General features: G+C 45.2%; 1 protein-coding gene across 6 annotated transcripts in view; it reads right to left on the bottom strand.

The window, feature by feature from the left end:
- Cux1 (cut like homeobox 1) overlaps positions 1-20,951 on the bottom strand; it is a 324,514-nt gene that overhangs the window by 81,170 nt on the left and 222,393 nt on the right. For 3 of the 6 annotated variants that reach the window (XM_075976432.1, XM_075976450.1, XM_075976471.1), the window contains exons 9-11: positions 14,165-14,213; positions 5,527-5,631; positions 1,908-2,096 (exon numbers count right to left, since the gene is read on the bottom strand). In XM_075976432.1, coding sequence (XP_075832547.1) covers positions 1,908-2,096; positions 5,527-5,631; positions 14,165-14,213 — 343 coding nt within the window. The remainder of the gene's footprint in view (positions 1-1,907; positions 2,097-5,526; positions 5,632-14,164; positions 14,214-20,951) is intronic. The other 3 variants (XM_075976441.1, XM_075976460.1, XM_075976479.1) reach the window with 1 other exon arrangement.

Here is a 20,951-nt window from a genome sequence, read left to right as displayed (position 1 = left end):
TAGGAAATCAAGGCCAGCCTTGGCTACACAGTGAGTTTCAGGTCAAATTGGTGCATGGGACTCTGAAAAAGAAAAAGAAGGAGAAGGAGCGAGAAGGGAGGAAGGAGAAAGGAGGAAGACACAGTAGGGTAAAATAAACCACCATTTGTACCTTGTAGCTTTATAGGGACCGTGACTATTAGGTCAGAGTTCCTCATTGTAGAAGCATCAGGTGATAGGTTGATAAGGTAACAGATCATATTCATAAAGTATCTTCCTAATGATTATATCTACATTTAGTTTATGTCAGAGACTATAAATTATGCACATAAAAAGAAGCCCTGACTGAGCACAGTGGAACATATCTTTAATTCCAGCACCTAGGAGACACAAGTGGGTCGCTATCTGTGAGTTCAAGGCTAGCCTGGTCTACGTAGCATTCTAGGCCAGTCAAAGTGATATTGTAAAATCCTGTCTTAAATACAGATAAATACCTCTCAAATCTAAAAACAAACCCTGAGAAGTTACCTTATTCAATCAAACTTACCCTTATGGGGTATAGGAGGGGCATTTGCCCATTTGGAGACCTCTGAGGTCTTCTGTATGGGGCTTTGATATGTATGGGAGCCATCTTTACTCCTAGCAGCAAGGGGTTAAGATAATTAAAATCAGAAGGCTCATTACTAGAGGATATGTTTTGATTATTAGATCAGGCGAAGGGAAGGAAGGATGATTTTGGAAAGAAGTATCACTGGATTGTTTCATTAACTACTCAGTATTAAAGAATTCCCCCAAGACACGATAAGAACATTAATTTGTGTAACTCTGTTTCACTTTGTGTGTGTGTGTGTGTGTGTGTGAAGGCAAACATTAGAGCCTTAACTGATTTAGACGAAATTGCTCTGTATGAGAACTGGAGGGCTGACAGCTTGCAGCTCTGCCAGGGAGCCATGAGCAGGATACGTCTGAGTCAAGCCCTTACTGGGACAGAGGAGACACAGACAAATGACCAGATGATGATGATGCCATCACCAGGTCAGAAGTGATGATAATACCTTAAGTTAGATTGGGCCAAGACCTCAAACCTGAGTTCTCACACTTGCTAGCTGGGCAAGCTGAGAGGAGGAAATGCTGGGTTTTGAGTCATCTTCCCAAGTCCAGGGTCTCCTCCTCAGGAACACCTGGGCATGGGCACTGTACGAGCAAATGGAAGATACCCCTGCTAGAGAAGCAAAGGAGAAAATATCCTGGCAGAGCTGTGGGTGCTGCTGGTATTAGCCACAAACCGGAAGCAAAACTGAGTTCTAGATTAAAGTTGGTCATGTATCAAAAAGCAAAACAAACAAACAAAACCAAAACAAAACATTAAAAGAAAAAGGGCTGGAGAAATGGCTTAGTCAGTAAAGTCCTTGTAGTATGAGCCTAAGGACCTAAGTTCTACCCCAGAAACCACATAAGAAAGTTGGGCATGGAGGCATGCTTTTAACCCTAGCGTGGGAGCCAGAAGTGGGTAGATAACTGGGACTTGCTGGCCAGTCAGCCAAGCCTACTCTTGTGCCCTGGGATGGCCTTGACTGTAAGATTTGACCACCAAGTTCTCCACAAGGAGTGCCCATCAGCACTGGGTGGTGTGTAGGCTTGGGAGGTCCCAGGTGGTAAAGCAGTACAGTGGGCAGACAGGAGCAGGCAGGTATGGGCCAAAGCATCAGGGACCTCTGTGTTGTAGGGGTGTGGTACCCTGAGAAGGAAATGTCAGGGATGGTAGTGAAGTCAGACTCAGTTTCCTTGTCTCAGAGACCTAGGACTTTGCTCAGAATTGACATGGGTTCAAGGTTGCCACAGTAGTGTGGGCCAACATGGTCATGAAAGCTCATCCACACTTCCTAACCCCACCATGTACATGCTCGCATCCCCTTCCATGCCCTTACTTTGAGTGTGTTATTCTTGGCACTCAGTTGCTGCTCCAGTTGTGAGATCTGGCTGGCAGAATTCTCCCGCAGTTTGGTGAGGCTGGCCTGGAGTCGCTGCACGTCTTCCACCAGTTGGGCAATCTCCCGCTCTTTGGCAGCCAACTCTACTTCCAGGCTGGATCGGGTCAGCACCTCCATGGCCTGCTCCTGGGAAGAAGAAAGCAATGACGAAACAGCACCGGCTCTAGAGTAGGGAGCTCAGGGACCTGCCCACCTGCAACTGAGGCATAGTTACAAAGTCGCACAGATACAGAGGCGCACACAGCAAGCTTCAGGGCCAGACATAACTTCCTGCCTTTGCATGGCTGTCACCTGGATCTGTTATTTGGGCAAATATTGTCTTAGAATCTACCTTGTACTGGGCATGGGGCAACTGAACTGAAGCATGAAAGTCTGACTTTTGCAGGGTTAGTCTAGTGGGGCTGGATGAGTTAGCTACACAAAAAACACGGATTTGTGATATGTGAGGTGGTGCCAAGAACTACAGAAAATTCGAAGTAGAGAGGGTATGAGAGCTAAAGTTAGAGAGGTTCTCTATTTATTCAGTGGTAGGGTTTCACCACGTAAGCCTAGGCTAGCCTGGATCTCATAGAAAGCCACCTTTCTCTGCTTGCTTAGATCTGGGATTAACGATGTGCATTGAAAGGCTATTATTATCATTATTTATTTACTTTTCCAAAGACAAGTTTTCTCTGTGTAGTCCTGGCTGGAACTCACTCTATAGACCAAGCTGGCCTCGAACTCACAGAGAACTGCGTCTGCCTCCCAAGTATTGGGATTAAAAGCATGTCCTACAACCGCCTAGAAAAAGGCTCATACTTTAAAATAGATTGGTCCAAGAAAGTCTCACTGAGATAGAGATATGTGAGCAGAGACCTGGAGGGTGTGAGGTGTTATTTGGTGGAGAAAGCCAGAGGAACAGCAATGAGGGAGGTTCAGATGACAGTATCTAAACCTTTGTGGAAACACTTGGATTTTTTTTTTTTAATCCTGTAGTGGGACCCAATGTTCTCTTACCTACAATAAGTATGTTATTTAGCAAACTGACTCCCAGTATTTTCCTTTTGCATTTTGGTTTAACGAGGATGACTCTAATGTACCTCAGGCTGGACTTGCTATGTAGCGAGGCTGGCTTTGAACTTCTTCATACCATACTTGCTTCTCTTTTGTGCTGTACTTCAGTTCCTGTCTCCACTTGGAGAGCAAGGTTAGCTGGGTGGATCAGATGTTTGCCACATAGGTGGCCTTGCTTTCCAATATTCCAGTTCTGCTAGGCTCTAAAGGATGGCCAGGTGAGCTCCAACTGTTCCTTGAACTAACATTTGTATGTAGACATTCACAAGGACTCTTTTGAGTATCCTGTATTGCTCAGTGCCCATGAAAGAATGACAAGTGGATGGGTGAAAGAAAAGGGGCCGTGGACTACTTGGCACGGTGGATGTCTCATGCTCACGCGAGACAGCCAAAGCACTGCTTCCGGCTCTGCTACAGCCATGGATTCTACCTTTTCCCAGTTAGTTCTGCCAGCCAAGCCCAACAGACCATTTTTTCCTCCTGGCTCCGTGCCTGTGGTGGCCTCCACGGGAAGGTACAGATAGGGAAGTCCCTGCTCACTGTGGCTGGGAGACTAAAGCCAGGCCAGGTCAGTGTTGCACTTAGCCATGATGAAGTGTGGAAGCCACCTCCGGCCCCACAACTGACTCGACCTGCAAAAACATTCATTTCCTTCTGGAATGTTTGGGTTTGCTGTGGCCCAGTAAGGTGCCAGGATTCTTTGTAATCCAAACATTCAGCTCAGAAGTCCTGTTAGACATGTTAGGATGAATGGCTTCCTCCTGACCAAGGGCAGCCACAGAAGCTGGGAAGCTGCTGGTCCTGGCTCTTTGGCCTGCCTCTGCCCTGATGCAGTTCCCAGGGCATTTACATCTGGGCAAGGAAGAATAAAGGGGTCATTTCAGAGAAAAATAAGTTATTGTGTTCCCGAAGTTGTGAAGGAAGTGACAGTCTCCTGCACAAGAACCTTTCTACCACACCCTGAAATGGTCAGGGCACTCTACAATTAGTACTAATATTACTTTTGAGACAGGGGTCTTGTTGCTATGTAGCCTAGCCTGGCCAATTCTGCCAATCCTCCTGCCTCAGCTTCCTGAAGTTTTTCTTTTGTTTAATTTTGTTTTTGAGTTTGGGTTTCATATAGCTCAGGCTGGTCTTGAACTTGCTAGGTACCTAAAAATGACCTTGAATTCCATTATCTTCTTGGTTCTACTTCCCAAGAGATTGGATTACACATGTTTGACACTATGCCCAGCTACAACCTCTTTTTACAGAGAGAGAAACAGAGTAAGGAAGATAGATCTCTTTGCTTCAAATCTCCAATTCAGAGACTGCAGAGCTGGGGTCTGAACTAATGAACTAAGCATCTTAGCTAGTGTGTTGCTCAGTCACTAGTGCCAGTTACCCAAGGTCACCAAAGGCATCTGAATCTGCTCAGTCAGGGCCACCTTGACCAAACTTTGATAGTCCTGTTAACTTGAGAAAAGTCACATGGGACTGGGCATGTTATCGTATACCTGTGATCCCAGGAACACAGGAGGTTGAGGCAGAAGGACTGCCAATTGGAGGTTAGCTTGAACCAATGTAGTGAGATTTTATCTCAAAAAATGAAAACAAAACTAAAAATGAAAGCAGGGGTGGTGAGAGGAGTTTGCATAAAAGTATTCCTGTGTACACCTGATGGCCTGAGTTCGAGCCTCAGAACCTACACCATGGAGGAAGAAAGCTTACTCCTACAAGTTGTCCTCTGACCCTCCTACACCCACAAAATAAATGAGAGAGAAAAGACAATGGTTTGGACCTTTTGGGTCCCATTCTTCTTGCATGTTTGTTTCTCAGGTGAAAGTTCAACCACTGAATACATCCAGGGTCAGCTGCTATTTATGCCCCACTGGAAGGACTGCCTCTGCTTCCTTGTGAAGCTCTGGGGCGGCACTCCTTTTCAGATCTAGTTACTCCTAGCCTCCACCTGGCACAGGACATGTACACACACAATGCGGTCACACCAAAGCAACCCACGAGGGCACCTATGTGTTATTGGCAGAGCTCTTCTCAAGTCCTATCCCCAAGCCATTAAGAATTCACAACTATTTTGGTTAATACTGTAGGCTTGTCAGGATCTAGAGTCATCTATGCACCAGACAGACCTCTGTGCATAGCTGTAAGGGAGTTCTGAGAGCAGGTTAGTTGAGGGGGGAGACCCACCCTAACTGGGGTAGCACCCAAGGCTGGTGTCCTGGAGTTGAGAAAAAAGAGAAAGGCAGTTAAGCAACAGCATTGATTCCTGCATCTTGACTGCAATGTAATTCTGCTGCCATGATGGACTGCACCCTTGAACCAGGAACTAAAATAATCCCCAGCTTTGGTCCTTTAAGCGTCTGTGTCAAGTATTTTGTTGCAGTAATGAGAAAAGTAACCAGCACATCCATTCAACAACCATTCCTGCTTCAACTATTATTCCAAAAGGAAGAATTGAAACAGGAGTGATGTGGGGTGAGGGTGGGGTAGGGTCAGGGTTACCCACCACATCTGGAGCCTTCTGGATCTGTGAGGCCAGCTGCAGAGAGTGGTTGGCTGATGAAAGCTGTTCCCTTAAAGTTTCTGCCTCTCTCTGTGCCACCTCTGCCCTCTGAGGGAAAAAAAAAGGGGGTGAAGAGAAGAAAGTACATTGGTTTAACAGCTGACAATTATTATAAGAACATTCATCAATTCATGCCTGACTGACTGTAATTGATTTTCCTAAACACTCAACCTAATAAATGCTATGGAAACACACACACACACACACACACACACACACACACACACACACACACGCACACCCTAGAATGTGATGGATTTTTATTTTAAACAGTACAAGGAAGAAATAATTGAGCGATTATGACAGTAATTTAACGCTAGGAGCGAGGAATCCCCTGCTGGTATTAATGCTCCGGCCCATTGCGTTTCCCAGACTGAATAAATACGGCTGGAAATAGAGTCTTCTGATTCAATTTCTTTCTATTCTCATGGACCGAAAAGACTTTATCACAGGATTACTCCTGGGAGTCATTCTCATGGGTAAACACTGAATTAAAGACACGCTGGCCATCCTCCCCAGCACAGACACAATGTTGTGGTTGTTTTCACCCATGGTACGTGTCCATAAGCAGTCTGTGGAACTGTGGCTTCATTTGTTGAGGGATGGGCTGGATTCTGCAGTTAACCCATCATGGGGAATGTTTGCAAATGTTGACATACGTAGCTAGCCAGGCTGTTCTGGGCCAGCAGTGAGTGGGCAGCCCAGGCTGGTGCTGGAAGCTTTAACAGAAATGGCTAGAACCTTTTGTAGTATGTCTAGGACCCTAGATGAGGAAGCCATGACTGCTACAAATTCAGACTTGCTACTGGACAAAGAGGGGAGCCACTCTAGTACCTACCACTCAAGAGGCCTTCTGGGAAGAGAGGCAGTAGGGACAGCTACCTATGTATACTCCTGGAGCCTCTACACAGGCATCTGTAGAATGGAAACATTGTGTCTACACAGATACCTGACTTAGGCTCTATTCCCACAGGGCTTTACCATGGAAGTAATTTTTCATTGGGTTTATCCAGGTCTTACTATTATGACTAAGACAAAACTAAGACAGGTGGGCAATGGCAGCTAATGACATTAATACTTGGACTGTGAACGACGTGCCACTTCTCTATACCCTGGGCAAGTTATATTCTGTTACCATAAAAAGTTAAGAGAGGCAAGGCAGGAGAATTCTGAGTTTTAGGACAATGTGGGCTATACAGTAGGTTTTTAAGGAAGTCTAAGCAACACAGCAAGTTGAATACCACCTTAGTTACAGTAATTTCAAAGCCAGCTTGGGCTATGTAGTGAGTTCAAGGCCAGCCTGAACTACACTGGAATATCTTGTTTCAAAAAACCAAAACAAAAAAGTTACCTACAAAATAAAAGAGAAAGGTTAATGAGGAAAGTCTGGTTGAGCAGGACTTTTCCACCAATTACCAAAAGAGAAGTCACAAAGAAAAAACAATGTATTATCTTGCTGCTTAATCTGTTTGTACAATGACAGGGCTGGGCAGCTGAAGTGCCTTGGTGGTGGCAGCAGTGAGTACACATACAAAGAAGTTAGAATATAAGGACAGTTTATCTGCCCAGGGCGAGGCTGGTTCTTGCAGAGCTTGGAGAATGGCCCTGAATCTGTCACATCAATGTCTAAGTGTTTCCTAACACATCTCTGTTCTGGACAGAATGGAGAACCAACAGGATACGAGAACCAAAGGGACTAAAGAACCAACTGTCAGGAAAAGTTTTTGGTATTATGACAAGAATGAGAGAGAAATATCTGCTTTGTGCTAACTTCCAATGAGTCCTATTCCCAGCCTTTCAATGGGGGATTCTAGGCAGGTGTTCTACCAAAGAGACCCATCCCTGCCTCTTCACTGACGAATTCTGGGCAAGGTCTCTACCACTGAGCCACACTCCCAGCTTCTCACTGGGGGATTCTAGGCAGGCACTCTACCACTGATACGAATCCCTTGCTTTCTTTTTATTTTTTGTTTTGAGGCAGGTTCTTACAAGCTAAGTTGCCTAGTCTGGTCTTGAACTTGCCATCACTCTGCTTCAGCCTTATAAGAAGTTGGACAACAGCCGTTTTTCCCAGCTTTTCTGACAGTAAGACACATAACTGAAAAGCACATTCCTCCATAGTTAGTGAGGTAAACCTTCAGGTACACGATTCCCACAGCTCTTTCAGGAATTGCATGTATTGTGACAAATTTCCCAGTCTCTTTGATGAGGAAAACTATTCCTTCATCTATTGGGGAAGAAATTCTGATAGTTGCTGAACAGGTAGCATTACCACAGTGGCATGTTACACTGGCCCCGTCTCCTAAAAGCCTGTGAAGATGCCAGGTGGCAGAATACCGTACATCACAGACTGAGGTATCAGCTAGCTACCTGCAGTTTTATTTTAAGGTCAGCATTTGTATTAAGTCCCCGAGGTCACAGTAGTGTGAGGTGTGGAGGGTAATATCTATAACTTCAACACTGGGGAGGATGATTCAAGAGGATAGTGAGGTTGAAAACAGCCTGGGTAACACACAAAGAGCCAGCCTCAAAAAAGCAAAGCAGAAACAGGTTGGGCATGGTGGTGCATGCCTTTAATGCTAGTTTGAAGCTAGCCTGGTCTACATAATAAAACCCTATCTCAAAGCAAACAACAAAAACAAAACAAAAGGCTGGGGTGGCTGCTTAGCTAGTTATTAACTTAAAAAAAAAAAGGTCTGGGGATGTGGCTCAGTAGGTAAAGTGCTTGTATAAGATGCATGAAGCCCTGGGGTTCAATCCCATCACCGAATAAACTGAGCATGATGGTATAAACCTGTAATCCCAGCATTTGGGAGGTAGAGGCAGGAGGATCAAGAATTTAAGGTGATCTTTAAACTACAGCTATAGTTAGTTTGAGGCCTGCCTGGGCTATATGAGATACTGTCTCACAACCAAAACAAAACAAATAGAAAATACCAACAACAAACCAAACAAAAAAAATAATAATCAATGAGGTTCTGTTGGAAGTCACTGTCCCAAGGTGGCCTAACTTGGTTACTTTAGTATAAGTTCTTGGTTTCACATTTACTTAGGATTTCTATTGCAAAATACACCCACCATCAGCACTCTCAACGACAACAACCTGCTGACAACAAGGTGTTCAAGATCTGTGCAGTTAAAAGTTCTAGAACAAAGGAATTGAAAAGCAGAGCAGTTCAGGGAAGGCATAAGGGACAGGGTGACAGACACTAGTTGGCATCTGGGGTGATCTGTCTCCAGCAGCTGAGGCAGACAGTGGGGTGCTACCTGGGTTTCGTGCTCCATATTTGGAGCCTCACACCCCCTTCACAAAACCACAACTTGACGACTGAGGTTGGGATGCAAAGCTGACCCCTACTTGGTGGCATAAGGCTGCATGCTTCTGAGTGTTCTTAGACAGGCCCATCCCTGAAGAGGCAGAATCAGAACATAGGACAGGCTCCTGAACAGCAGGCAGGGACAGCACTTGCCACCCTCTGGGGCTGCCCTTATGCTTTTTCTTGAGAAGCAACAATTTCTGGAACAGAGGGAGAAGTAGAGGTAGGAACAATGCAGAACAAGAGCAGTGCTGAGCTTTGGTAGCTGCCAACAGCTACTCTGAAAATCAGCAGGGAAGGATGTGGGGAGGGGGAGTGAGGCTGCAGAAGTCAACAGTAACTGCGTACACCATAGTGACAGTGTCAGATTATTAAGACTATCTCTGGGGCCACTACATGTTCCTCATCTAAGATAGATGACTTCAGTTTTTGGGACAGGGTCTTATATGTAAGTTCAGGCTTGCCCCAAAGTGACTAAATAGCTGAAGAAGACCTTGAACTCCTGGTCCTCCTGCCTGGTTTATATTGTTCCAGGATGGAATGCAGAGCTTTGTGCATAATAGGTGAGTAGTTTATCAACCAAGCTACGTTCCCCATACCTACCACCCCCTTAGCAGGGTCTTATGTAGAGAGCTGAAGCTGGTTCTCAACTCCTGACCCACCCCTCAAGTGATTACAAGTGTGAGCCACCACATCTGGCTACTTCCCTTGGTTTATATGGTGGTGGTGGTGGGGCCTTTAATCTAATCTTCTGCCTCTTTTGGCTCTAGATTATTTGCTTATGTATTCTCCATATATGTGGCCACTAAAATATAGGTATAGGAAAACCTGAGATAAGGAAATCTCTGCAGGAGCAAAGCAGCTTAGAGTGTGAAGTGGTGATGGCTGGAATGTAACCAGAAGCATGGGAGGCTGCAAGAAGTGACCCTGTTAATGGTTCTGCAGGAACCTTGAGAAGGTCATGAGCCACAGCTTGTGCCGCTGGCCACTGCAGGTCAGGAGGAAAAGTCACTTATGTGAGTATAACAACTATCTATAGAAGTCTGATGAGCAAACTGCCCTACTTCTGACTGCCACCAAGGTGCTCCCTGTGTGTCCTGGAGCAGGAATGTAAGACAGGGCCACACCAAGGAATGCCAAACTCAGTTGGGGATGTGCCTGGCCCCATGGGGAGGGCCAGGTCTTGACCTATGACATCCCCACTCAGGCCTGCTAAGGGCAGGGTACTAAGGCCAGGTGAATGAATGGAGGTATATGTGAATGAAATCCTGCCTCTATGCTATGGGTGGGGATATCTGGGTACTGGAATGGGGTTTTGGTTAGTTTCTGAGTGTGTGAACCTGACACACAAGCTAGAGTTATTTGGGAAGAGGAAACACATTTGAGAAAATAACCTCCATCAAATTGTCTGTAGGCAAGTTTGTGGGACATTTTCTTGAATAATGATTGATGTGGGAGGGCCCAGCTCACTGTGGGTGGTGCCAACCCCGGGCCAGTGATCCTGAGAGCTATAAGAAAGCAGGCTGAACAAGCTATGGGATGTAAGCTAGTGTTCCTCCATGGCCTCTGCTTCAGGTCCTGCCTCCAGTTCCTTGGCTGATGAACTGTGACATGCAAGGTGAAAGAAATGCCTTCCTCCTAACGCTGCCTTCGGCTATGGTGTTTAGTTCAGCAATAGAAAACAAACTAAGTCAGTGTGGGTAACAAATGCCAAATCTAGAACATAACTTGGGTGTCCTGATTCCAAAGCCAAGTGCTGTGGAGCTCTTTCCACCCCTTGTAACTCAACCCTCTCAGCACCTGGCTCTTCCTTCTTGGGGAAGTTAAGCTATGCTTTCAAGGCTAGGAGATACACCTCAGTTGGTAGAGTGTGCCTAGCAGCAGGAAACTGCATGAACTGCATGGCAGTGCATGCCTGTAAGCACTCGGTAGGTGGAGGCAGGAATATCAGGAGCTCAAAGTCATCCTCAGATGCAGAGTGAATTTGGCCAGTCTGGGCTAGGAGAATCTTCTCAAACACACACACACACACACACACACACACACGCACGCACGCACGCACGCACGCACGCACGCACGCAAACAAGCAAGCTCTATCCCCAGCCCAAGGGGTCTTTCACAACAGTCTTGTTTCATAAACATCAGTAGGGTAATAGAAGGAGAATAATTTGGCTTAAAGAGCTTCCTCTAGGCCCTACTCCTGTGGCTTTGTGTAAGGAATCAGAGTGCTCTGGAAGGGGAACAGGGAGAGGAACAGCTAGCTGGCAGCCAGCCCACATAGGGAAAGGAAGACATGGTTCCTCTATGCTCTTCGATGTGCCAAGCTAAGGTTTGTTTATCAAGAAATTCTTGGAGTCCAGAATCTTTCCTTTGAGTAGCCAGTTAAGATGACAACTATTAATGCAAGTGCTGGAAGTTGATCAAACATGTGTTAGGAGACACCCCTGTTTTACTAATAGCTCTGCCCATTTTCCTGGTTCCCTGAGGTAGAGACATAATCCCTGAATAATGAAACAACACTATGGGTTTCAACAGAATGTCTGGAATAAACCCAGGGCAAAACCAACACTAAATGTCAACGAACAAGCAAATTGCTCCTCCTGGGTGAGTGCCATGGTCTGGATGTATGTGGCACCTATGGCACTCAGTGGCTGTGGCAGCCCTGTTCCTGCTCAGCCTACCTCTGCCTTGCTCCCCTGGGTACCATTCTCCTCCTGTCCAGCCCTTTAGGTTTCTCCTGTCCTGTCACCAGGGTTGCTTGTTGCTACCTTGCCTTCTGGCTTTTCCATCTCCATTCCTTATTGCAGCTTTATCTACAGTGATTCCTTATTTCTTTTTAATGATTTTTAAAAAGATTTATTTTAGCTGGTTGTGGTGGCCCACACTTTTAATCCCAGTGCTGGGGAGGCAGAGGCAGGTGGGTCTCTATGAGTTCGAGGCCAGCTTGGTCTACAAATTGAGTTCCAGGACAGCCAGGGCTGTTACACAAAGAAACCCTGTCTTGAAAAACAAAACAAGATATGTGTGTGTGTGTGTGTGTGTGTGTGTGCGCGTGAGAAAGTGTAAGTGCAGGTGCAGGTGCTCTGAGAGTTCAGAATCGGTTATCTGATCCTAAGTAACTGTTCAGAGTAGGTGCTAAGAACTAAACTTGGGTCCTCTGCACAAGGAATAAGTGCTCTTAAAGGCTGAACTATCTCTTCAGCCCCAAGTGACCTTTTAATTGAATACAAATCCAGGACCTCCATCCTCCCAGGATAAAGACTCTCTCCCCCTAACCAACCAGGCCTTTCCTATCAGGCCACTCTCTAGCTGCTGCCCACACAGCCTCGCTTTCCTCATGTCAACTCCAGTGTTTATCCTGAGACAGGGTTTCTCTGCATAAGTCTGGCTATCAGGATGGTCAGAGTTAGACCAGGCTGGCCTCACAGAGATTCAACTGCCTCTGCCTCCTGAGTGCTGGTATTAAAGGCATGCACCATTACCACCTGGTAATTTTCATTCCCCCCAGCCTCCACCCCCAAATCAGCCAGGCAACCTTCTGGGGCTTCTTTATTCCCTTCTCAGATGCTATACCAAGGGTACCCACCCTTTTAATATTATAACACAAAGTTGTCATCTACAAAGTTCACACTTGTTAAACAAAACAAAAGCAAAACAATATCCCCTAAAACCAAACAAAATAAAAGCTCCCCAAACAAAATGAGAAACAAACTATTCCCCAAATGTGCCACGACAACCTTAAGTAAGACTTCTGGGTTTCTCGGCCCAGCCGAGTGATGGACCAAACACTGACAGGGTTTCCCTGTTTGTAAAATAAGAACCCTAATCATGTGGATCTCAGTGGGGAGGCAATAAGGGGATAAGGTTCCAGCAATGAGCTAGGGTAGCTAAGATTACTTAGGAGACCTCAGGTGACCAGTGCCACACTCTTCAAAGAAAGCCCCATACAGGTCAGACCCAGGACCTTAGGAAAGGCCTAAGCTCCAACCACTGACCCAACCCAATTGTCCTATGGGAATATCAGAGCCATACATATCATCATTCCCTTCTGTGCAGGTTTTCCTGCTTAGGCTTCAGGTTAATTTTATCAGGGAAGAAATAAACAATGCTTTTCCCTGAATGCTGGTGAAAGTCTGAGTGACCAGTGCCTATGAAAGACAGGTTCCCAACGAGCTCCTGAGGAGGCAAGCAGGACTGCAGGGTTTCTGGGAGGCTTTTTGTTTCACAGAGAGGCTTGAACTCACTGGGTGGGGCGACCCAATGCAAGATTCCACACTTGCCAGTGCCTATGGCTACCCAGCTGTAAAATTGAGAGGCCACAGGCCATGTCCTTCTGAGAAACTTAATTTCTATTTTAACTGTTTCTCCACCAAGTAAAGAATCTTGCCTGGAGTGCAGCTTAGTTAGTTGGCAGAATGCTTGTCTAGCATTTGTGAAACCCTGGGCTTGATCTCCTAGCACTGCATTAAGCAGAGGTAATGGTGCACACTTGCCATTCTAGCAAGTGGAAGGCAGAAACATGAGAATCCAAGGTTCAAGGTCTTTCTCAGTTCTATAACTAGTTTGAGGCCAGCAGCATTAGTTGTGAAAGCAAAATGTTTTACTCCCCTGTAGGACCTGTGAAAAAAGGGCTTATGGATAGCGGAGTGCTTGGAACCATCTGATACTATGTGACTGTTCTCTGTGTATTATTGGGCTGTGTATTTCCTGAAAGGTATATCTGATAACTGGGTATCAACTGAGGGGAGCTGCCCACTGCAAGTTCCACTAGAGCAAGTAGCTGGAACCTACTAAAAGAGGATGACAATTAATTCTATGGTGTAATGAATGCCAGTGGACAAAGCATCAGACATGCTCAACCTTCTGGCATTGGGATGACTCTGTCATCTTCAAAGTTTCACATTTTGGAATTGCACAACTGCAAATCAATCAGTCAATCTCACAATGTTTTTTAATGAGTTTAAATTTTCTGTTGGGCCTTATTCATGGCTATTCTGGGATGCACGTGGCCTGTGGTCCATGGATTGGACACTCCTGGAATGATTGCACTGGAGACAGGGGATCAGAAAAAGAACAAGTACCCTTATATATTTGTGTCTCAGACACTGGGGTTGAACCTGAGATTCTGCCAACGAATAGTGCTACGGATTTACTTCTAACTTCTGATGATACTATGAAAATGGTTCCAAAATGATCACTTATCTTAGCATGAGGCATCTCCCAAGATAACAGATTGGGTGAGCTGTGGTGTATGAACAGCTTACCTGGTTGGCTCGTTCAAGGTCAGTCATGATCATCTCGATCTCGTCGGCCCTGGGAAGGCAAGGGGGAGAGAGGTTAGTTATCACTGAGGCAGGTACAGTGAAGTCACCAAGGGACAGGCTCTTTGGCTCAGACTAAAGCAGAATGACCATATCCACACAAGGTGAGGCATTAGGGAAGGAAGGACCAGATCAACCTGTAAGGGTTTATACAGTGGCCAAAGGGATAAGGTAGACTTATGTCATAGGCAGCAAGGCTGTCAGTTTTATTCACTATTTACTTGTTATTATTATTCTGTGTATCCCCCTGCCACAGTGCAAAGGACTACTTTCAGGAGTTGGTTCTCCTTTTCTATTGTGGGCTCCAAGGATCAAACTGAGGCTCTCAAGCATAGACAAAAATCAATTTTACCCACTGAACACCTCATCAAACCTTAATTAACTCACTTATCCTGAGATAGGGTCTCCGGCAGCCAAGGTTGATCTCAAACTGTCTGTGTAGTCAAGGATGACTATGAACTCCTGCCCCTACCTTTCAAGTGCTAGAATTATAGGTGTGTACCACTAAACCAGGCTCTTCATTCACTTTGTTGATATTCATGTGTCTGGAGAGGGGAATAAGAACCCCTCTGAATCTCAACCACCTCTGCTAGGCAGACAGAGCCAAAAATTAGTAAAATACAGGTCACTGGATGTGGCTCAATTGGTAGAGTGCTTGCCTGGTGTGCATGAGGCCCTAAGTTCATTCCTCAGTAACCACAAAACTGAGCATGATGATACAGGCCTGTGACTTTAGCAGTCTGTAGGTGAGAGCAGGAGGAGCAAGAGCTCAAAGTCATCTTGTGAACATTGTGAGTTAAAGGTTAGTCTGGGGTACAAGAAACCCTGTTTCAAAAACAAAATACAATGTCTTGTTACAGGTTTGGCTGGAGCTCTGGAAAACAGGAGGAATGATGATGAATCCTCTTTATGGAAGGAATCAGGACGGGCTTCAAAGGAGGTGATGCACAGGCTGGGATTTGAAGGACAAATAGCAGTTTGCCAGACTGAGAAAGAAGGAAGCAAGAGAGTCTACCCTTAGGAAAATGCCCTTAAGCCGGGCGGTGGTGGTGCACGCCTTTAATCCCAGCACTTGGGAGGGGAGGCAGAGGCAGGCGGATCTCTGTGAGTTCGAGATCAGCCTGGTCTACAAGACCTAGTTCCAGGACAGGCTCCAAAGCCACAGAGAAACCCTGTCTCGGGGGAAAAAAAAAAAAGGAAAATGCCCTTGACAGCAAGGACTTTACTAGGGCACTGGGTCCTTATAGTAGGTGTGGCCTGTAGGTGTAGGTAAGGATGGAGATGTGGGTTGCAGTGTGAAATGCCAAGTCTAGTTACCTCTTAGTGTGCAGTCTTGGGGCTCTTAATTTTTGTTTGAAAGGACTCCGCTGAGTGAAGGCACATACATAGTTCCACACCTGTACTGGATAGCTGTACATTAACTGACACAAGCTAAGTCATCAGGGAGGAGGGAACCTCAATTAAGAAGGTGCCTCCAGCTGGGCGGTAGTGGCGCACGCCTTTAATCCCAGCACTCGGGAGGCAGAGGCAGGCGGATCTCTGGGAGTTCGAGGCCAGCTTGGTCTACAAGAGCTAGTTCCGGGATGGGCACCAAAGCTACAGAGAAACCCTGTCTCAAAAAACCAAAAAAAAAAAAAAAAAAAAAGAAAGAAAAAGAGAGTTCCTCCATAAAACCCAGCTGTAGGGCATCTTCTCAATTAGAAACTGACAGGGTCAGTCCATTGTGGCCTAGCCCATTGTGGGAGGAGACATCCCTAGGTTGGTGGTCCTGGGTTCTATAGGGAAGCAGGCCAAGCAAGCCATGAGAGCAAGCCAGTAAGCAGCAACCCTCCATAACCTTTGTACCAGCTCCTGCCTCCAGGCTCCTGTCCTGCTTGAGCTCTTGTCCTGCCTGCCTTCCAACAGTAACAGACCTCTTGATAACAGTAACAAGTGTAAATTTCTCCCCAAATTGCTTTTTGGTCATGGTGTTTCGCTGCAGCAAAAGAAACCTAACTAAGACAACACCCTACCATGAAGAGTGGATCCTAGAGCCTGGGGTAGGCAAATGTCTTGCCACCATTGCATATATGGGATTAAAAGCCAGAAATAACTTGGCTGCTGAGAACCCAAGATAAGATATGCTGGAGAAGGTGGCCAACTTCTCCTTAAGCTCTGCGGCTGAGCTGGCTGCAGAATATGGGAGGGGATGAGGATCAGCTAGGCCTGGGTAAGTAAGCAGACCCTGAATATGTGTTCAGGTAGGATAGCTCCTTGTATGAGCGGGATCATCTTACTTTAGTTCTGCTAAACAATCTTTATGTCATTTTGTCTATCTGACTGGACATGGTAGGCATACCAACTTCTGTCTTCTACATCATTCAATGTTTATGTTTTTTTCCCTGTGTGTGCATGCATGTTCATGCGTGTGCATGCTTGTGAGAGCCAGAGGTTAGCGTTCAGTGTTACCCACTTATTTTTGCAATGTGGTTTCATTATGTATCTTTTGCCGTCCTGAAACTCATTATGTAGGCCAGACTGGTTGTGAACCTTGCCTGCCTTGCATTAGGATTAAAGGTATCTGCTTGCCACGTTATTTTTGAGGTAGGTTCTCTCAGTGGCCAGGAGTTGGCTAAGTAGGCCAGGCTGGCTGACCAGAGAACTGCAGAATTGTTTCTGCCTCCTCAATCCTGGGGTACTAAGTGCACTCCACCACATCTGGTGGTTTTACGTGGGCTCTAAGGATTGAACTCGGGACCTTATACTTGCACATCAAGTAGTACTTTAGTGACTGTGCCCTTATCTTCCTTTAGTTCTGCTGAGCTTCCTTCACTCTAGCATCTTCCTTCCACTCAACTGGCAATGGGTTGGCACACTCACTTCTGTCTTCCACTCATTCAAATATGTCTGTATATTTTACCACTTTAAAGTAGAGTTTTTATTTTATATTTACTTACTTTGTGTGTAACATGTTCCATGGTGATGTGTGTGGAAGTCAGAAGACAATTTTAAGGAGTCAATACTTTCCTTTCAGCATGAGGGTCCCAGGGACTGAACTCAGGTCCTCAACCTTGTCGGCAAGCACCTTTATCTAATGAGCCATCTTGCCTGGCCCTTAATTCTTTAAATACAGACACACAGATACACTGTATATGTGTGTCTGCACGAATGCATGCCATATCATACATGTGGAAGTTGGTTCTCCCCTTTCACTTTTATGTGGATGATTCTGGCAACTGAATTTAGGTCACCAGGCTTGTGAGGCAAGTGCCTTTACCTGCTGAGCCATCTTGGTGGACTCTTTATGCTTTTCTGCTGTCTTGCAGAAAGTTCTTCAACTTGTTCTAACTTGTCTTAGAGCCACTGCAAGTTAGCTGTTTTCTACTTTTGTTCCTCAGTAACTCTTCACAACTGTTATTTTCTCTTAGTTCCCTTGCTATGGGGAATTCATCTCTTGTTATTTTTTCTTAGTCCCTTTGCTTCCCTTGCTATGGGGAATCCATTTCTTGCGTTTGCTTCCCTTCACTGCTCCTCCCGAGAGGTCACTTTGGATTCTCAGGGAGAAGTAGCAGTAGGAGAAGGCTGCCTCCCCTGGGTCTATCTGCCCATTCCTGCTACCCAGATTGCCTGTAACTCCATCCACTCCACACCTGGAGGAGCTAGACCCAGAATATAAAAGGCTGGTGGGGCTGCCAAAGGCTCAGCCCACCTACAGCAGGAGCCTGGGGATAGGGAAGTGTAATTTAGATAGAATCTGGAAAGTTTGGGGCTGTGTTTCTTTCTTTCTTTCTTTAAAATATTTATTTATTCATTATGTATACAATATTCTGTTTGTGTGTCTGCCTGCAGGCCAGTAGAGGGCACCAGACCCCATTACAGATGGCTGTGAGCCACCATGTGGTTGCTGGGAATTGAACTCAGGACCTTTGGAAGAGCAGGCAATGCTCTTAACCTCTGAGCCATCTCTGCAGCCCATGGGGCTGTGTTTCTTCAACAGTGAACGGCGTATGCACAACACCTGTAACTCCAGCACTGGAAAGGACGAGGCAGGATGATGAGTTTGAGTGTAGCCTAGGCTACATGATGAGACTCTCAAATGTTCATTAGAATTCTTTTTTTAAAAAAATTATTTTATTTTATGTGCACACGAGGTCAGAAGAGGGCGCTTGATTCTATGGAACTGGTTACAGATGGTTGTGAGCTGCCATGTAGATGCTGGGAACTGAACCTGGGTCTTTTGCAAGAGCAGCAAGTATTCTTAACTACTGAGCCCCAAGGATTCCTAATATTTAGGAAATGCAATAAAAGATTTCAGATCCTTTATGGGAACCTAGTCTTTAGTCTTGAGCTGGGACTAGAGATGGCTCAGTGGTTTGATTACCCAGAAAACTACATAGTAAAAGAGACAAGACTTCTGCAAGTTGTCTTCTGACCTCCACACAGGTCCATGGCAACTGTGTGTGTGTGCATACACATACAAAATAAGTAAATAAATAAATATAAAACAATTTTGAAAAACAAAATAAAATGCCACCTAGTCCCATTTAAACAGGAAGATGTTTTATCTGCTGTTTGAAGCAATTACTGGAAGTAATTTTAAATTTTCCGTTGGTGGGGCAGTCTAACTTGGGTTGCTAAGCAACCACAGAACTGAGCAAAATAATGAATGTGGTAATGGCAGCTGTACGTTTCACTTTGAGAACACTTGTGGCTTTCCTGGACTCTCAGAGGAGATAACAACGCTGTTCTGTTGTGGTATGGCAGAGTTACTCAAATCTGAAGACTGTGGTGACACCCAGACCCAGAGAGGCTACCGTATCCAGAAATAACAGAAGACAGGAAAGGAACAAGGCTTGTCCCAAAGACTACATTATGATGATGATGATGATGGCAGGGTTTCTCTGTGTAATAGCGCTGGACGTCCTGGAATTCCCTCTGTAGACCAGGCTGACCTCCCAGAGATCTGCCTGACTCTGCCTCCTGAGTGTTGGGATTACAGGCGTGCACCATCACTTCCTTGTGTACTAAACTATTAATATTACATTTCTGTTACAAGATCTGATATATCTCAGTCTGCCCTCGAATTTACTATGTAGCTAACTGAAGATAACCTTGAATTTCTAGTCCTCTTGACTGCAGCTCCCAAGGGCTGAAATCCCCAGAGTGTGCTATAGTACTTAGTTTTAAGTAGGGCTGGGAATTAAGCCCAGTGTTTGGTGTTATGCTGGGCAAGAGCACAAATGAGCTACACAGATGATTACTTTAAAAGACTATACGTAAGCTTTCTCTTATTTTTTAGGAGAAAAACTCCCACCTCCTTTCTCTAGGTCAAAGAGAACACAACTAGTTATAACTAAATTACTTTAGGCAGGGTCTTTCCTGATTGGATGGCAGGTATGCTCAACCATGCTGCGCACCACTAGCTGGGAATTTCAATGCAATCTTGAGTTCTGGAAGATGTGAAGCACAGCCTGGACCATCCAGGTGGGTCCTATCTTGAAGCACTACTCCCCACCCTGTGCTGGTTACTTGTAAAGTAGACACAAACCAGTCACCTGAAAAAAGGAAACCTCAACTGAGGAACTGTTTCCATCTGCTTGACCTATATATAGGCAAGCTGTAGGGCTCAATTAATAATTTTAATTATTTTAATAATAAAATAGTATTTTTTGATTAATAATTGATGTGAGAGGGTCCAGCCCACTGTAGATGGTGCTCCCTCCCAGGTGATCCTGGGTTGTATAAGGAAGCTGGCTGAGTTCCTTTCATGTTCTCTCTTTCAATTCTTGCTTTGATGTCCCTCAATAATAAATTGTGATGTGGAAGTGTAAGCTAAATAAACCCCTTTCTCACTGATTTGTGAGTGTTTTGTTACAGTAGTAGAGAAGCAAACTAGGACACACCCTCAAGTGTACTGCTGCACCTTATTTGCCAACAAAATCAAGCCCACTAGATCACTTGTCCTTTGTAAGTACAATGGAAATGTCTAGGAGCCAAGAGCCACATCTGCTGCTTTACCTGAACATGTTATGAGCTGTATGGGATTCATAACATGACAGTTAATCTTTGAGAGGGTTTGTTTTCCTTTTTTCTTCTCTCCCTCCTTCCTCCCCTGCTTTTTAAAAGATGAGTATTGCAATATAGCCCTTCCTGGCCTAGTATTCATTATGTAGTTCTAAGCTTGCAGCAATCCTGCTTCAGTCTCTGGGATTACAAGTGTGCATCACTGTATCTGGCTGGAGAGGGTACTCATTCTTCGATTTGTCTTGAGTCAGGTCTCACGGCCCTAGAGACTCAATCCTCCTGACTCTGCCTCCTGAGTGCTGGGATTACATGACTGTGTTATCAAACCTGGCCATTCTTTCCATTTCAAAGTTCCTAAAGATTGTGAGATTGACATTTGTCTAAAATCTTTTATATTTCAAAGTCTGTATTAGTGCAGACTGTTTGTTCAGCACAATTTATTATAAAAATCTCATCCTCTCACCTTTTAGTGAACTGACAACACAGCATTCACTCTCTATTAATCTGTATTTTTTTATGCTCTACTCTGATTTCAATCATGGGGTCATTTCATCAGGGCATAGAATGAATGAATGAACACACACACACACACACACACACACACACACACACACACACACACACTTCATTCAGTTGTTTCCCTGCACATCATTTCAGGGTATTCTCTGGGCTAACATACCATTTTTATGACAACTTCAAAGGAAACGGTCAAGGTTGATGGAAAAGA

This window comes from Microtus pennsylvanicus, chromosome 1 (genome assembly GCF_037038515.1).
Source record: "Microtus pennsylvanicus isolate mMicPen1 chromosome 1, mMicPen1.hap1, whole genome shotgun sequence".
Classification (NCBI taxonomy): domain Eukaryota; kingdom Metazoa; phylum Chordata; class Mammalia; order Rodentia; family Cricetidae; genus Microtus; species Microtus pennsylvanicus.
The sequence above is the reverse complement of the archived record's forward strand: the minus strand, read 5'-3'. Positions and strand labels throughout refer to the sequence as shown.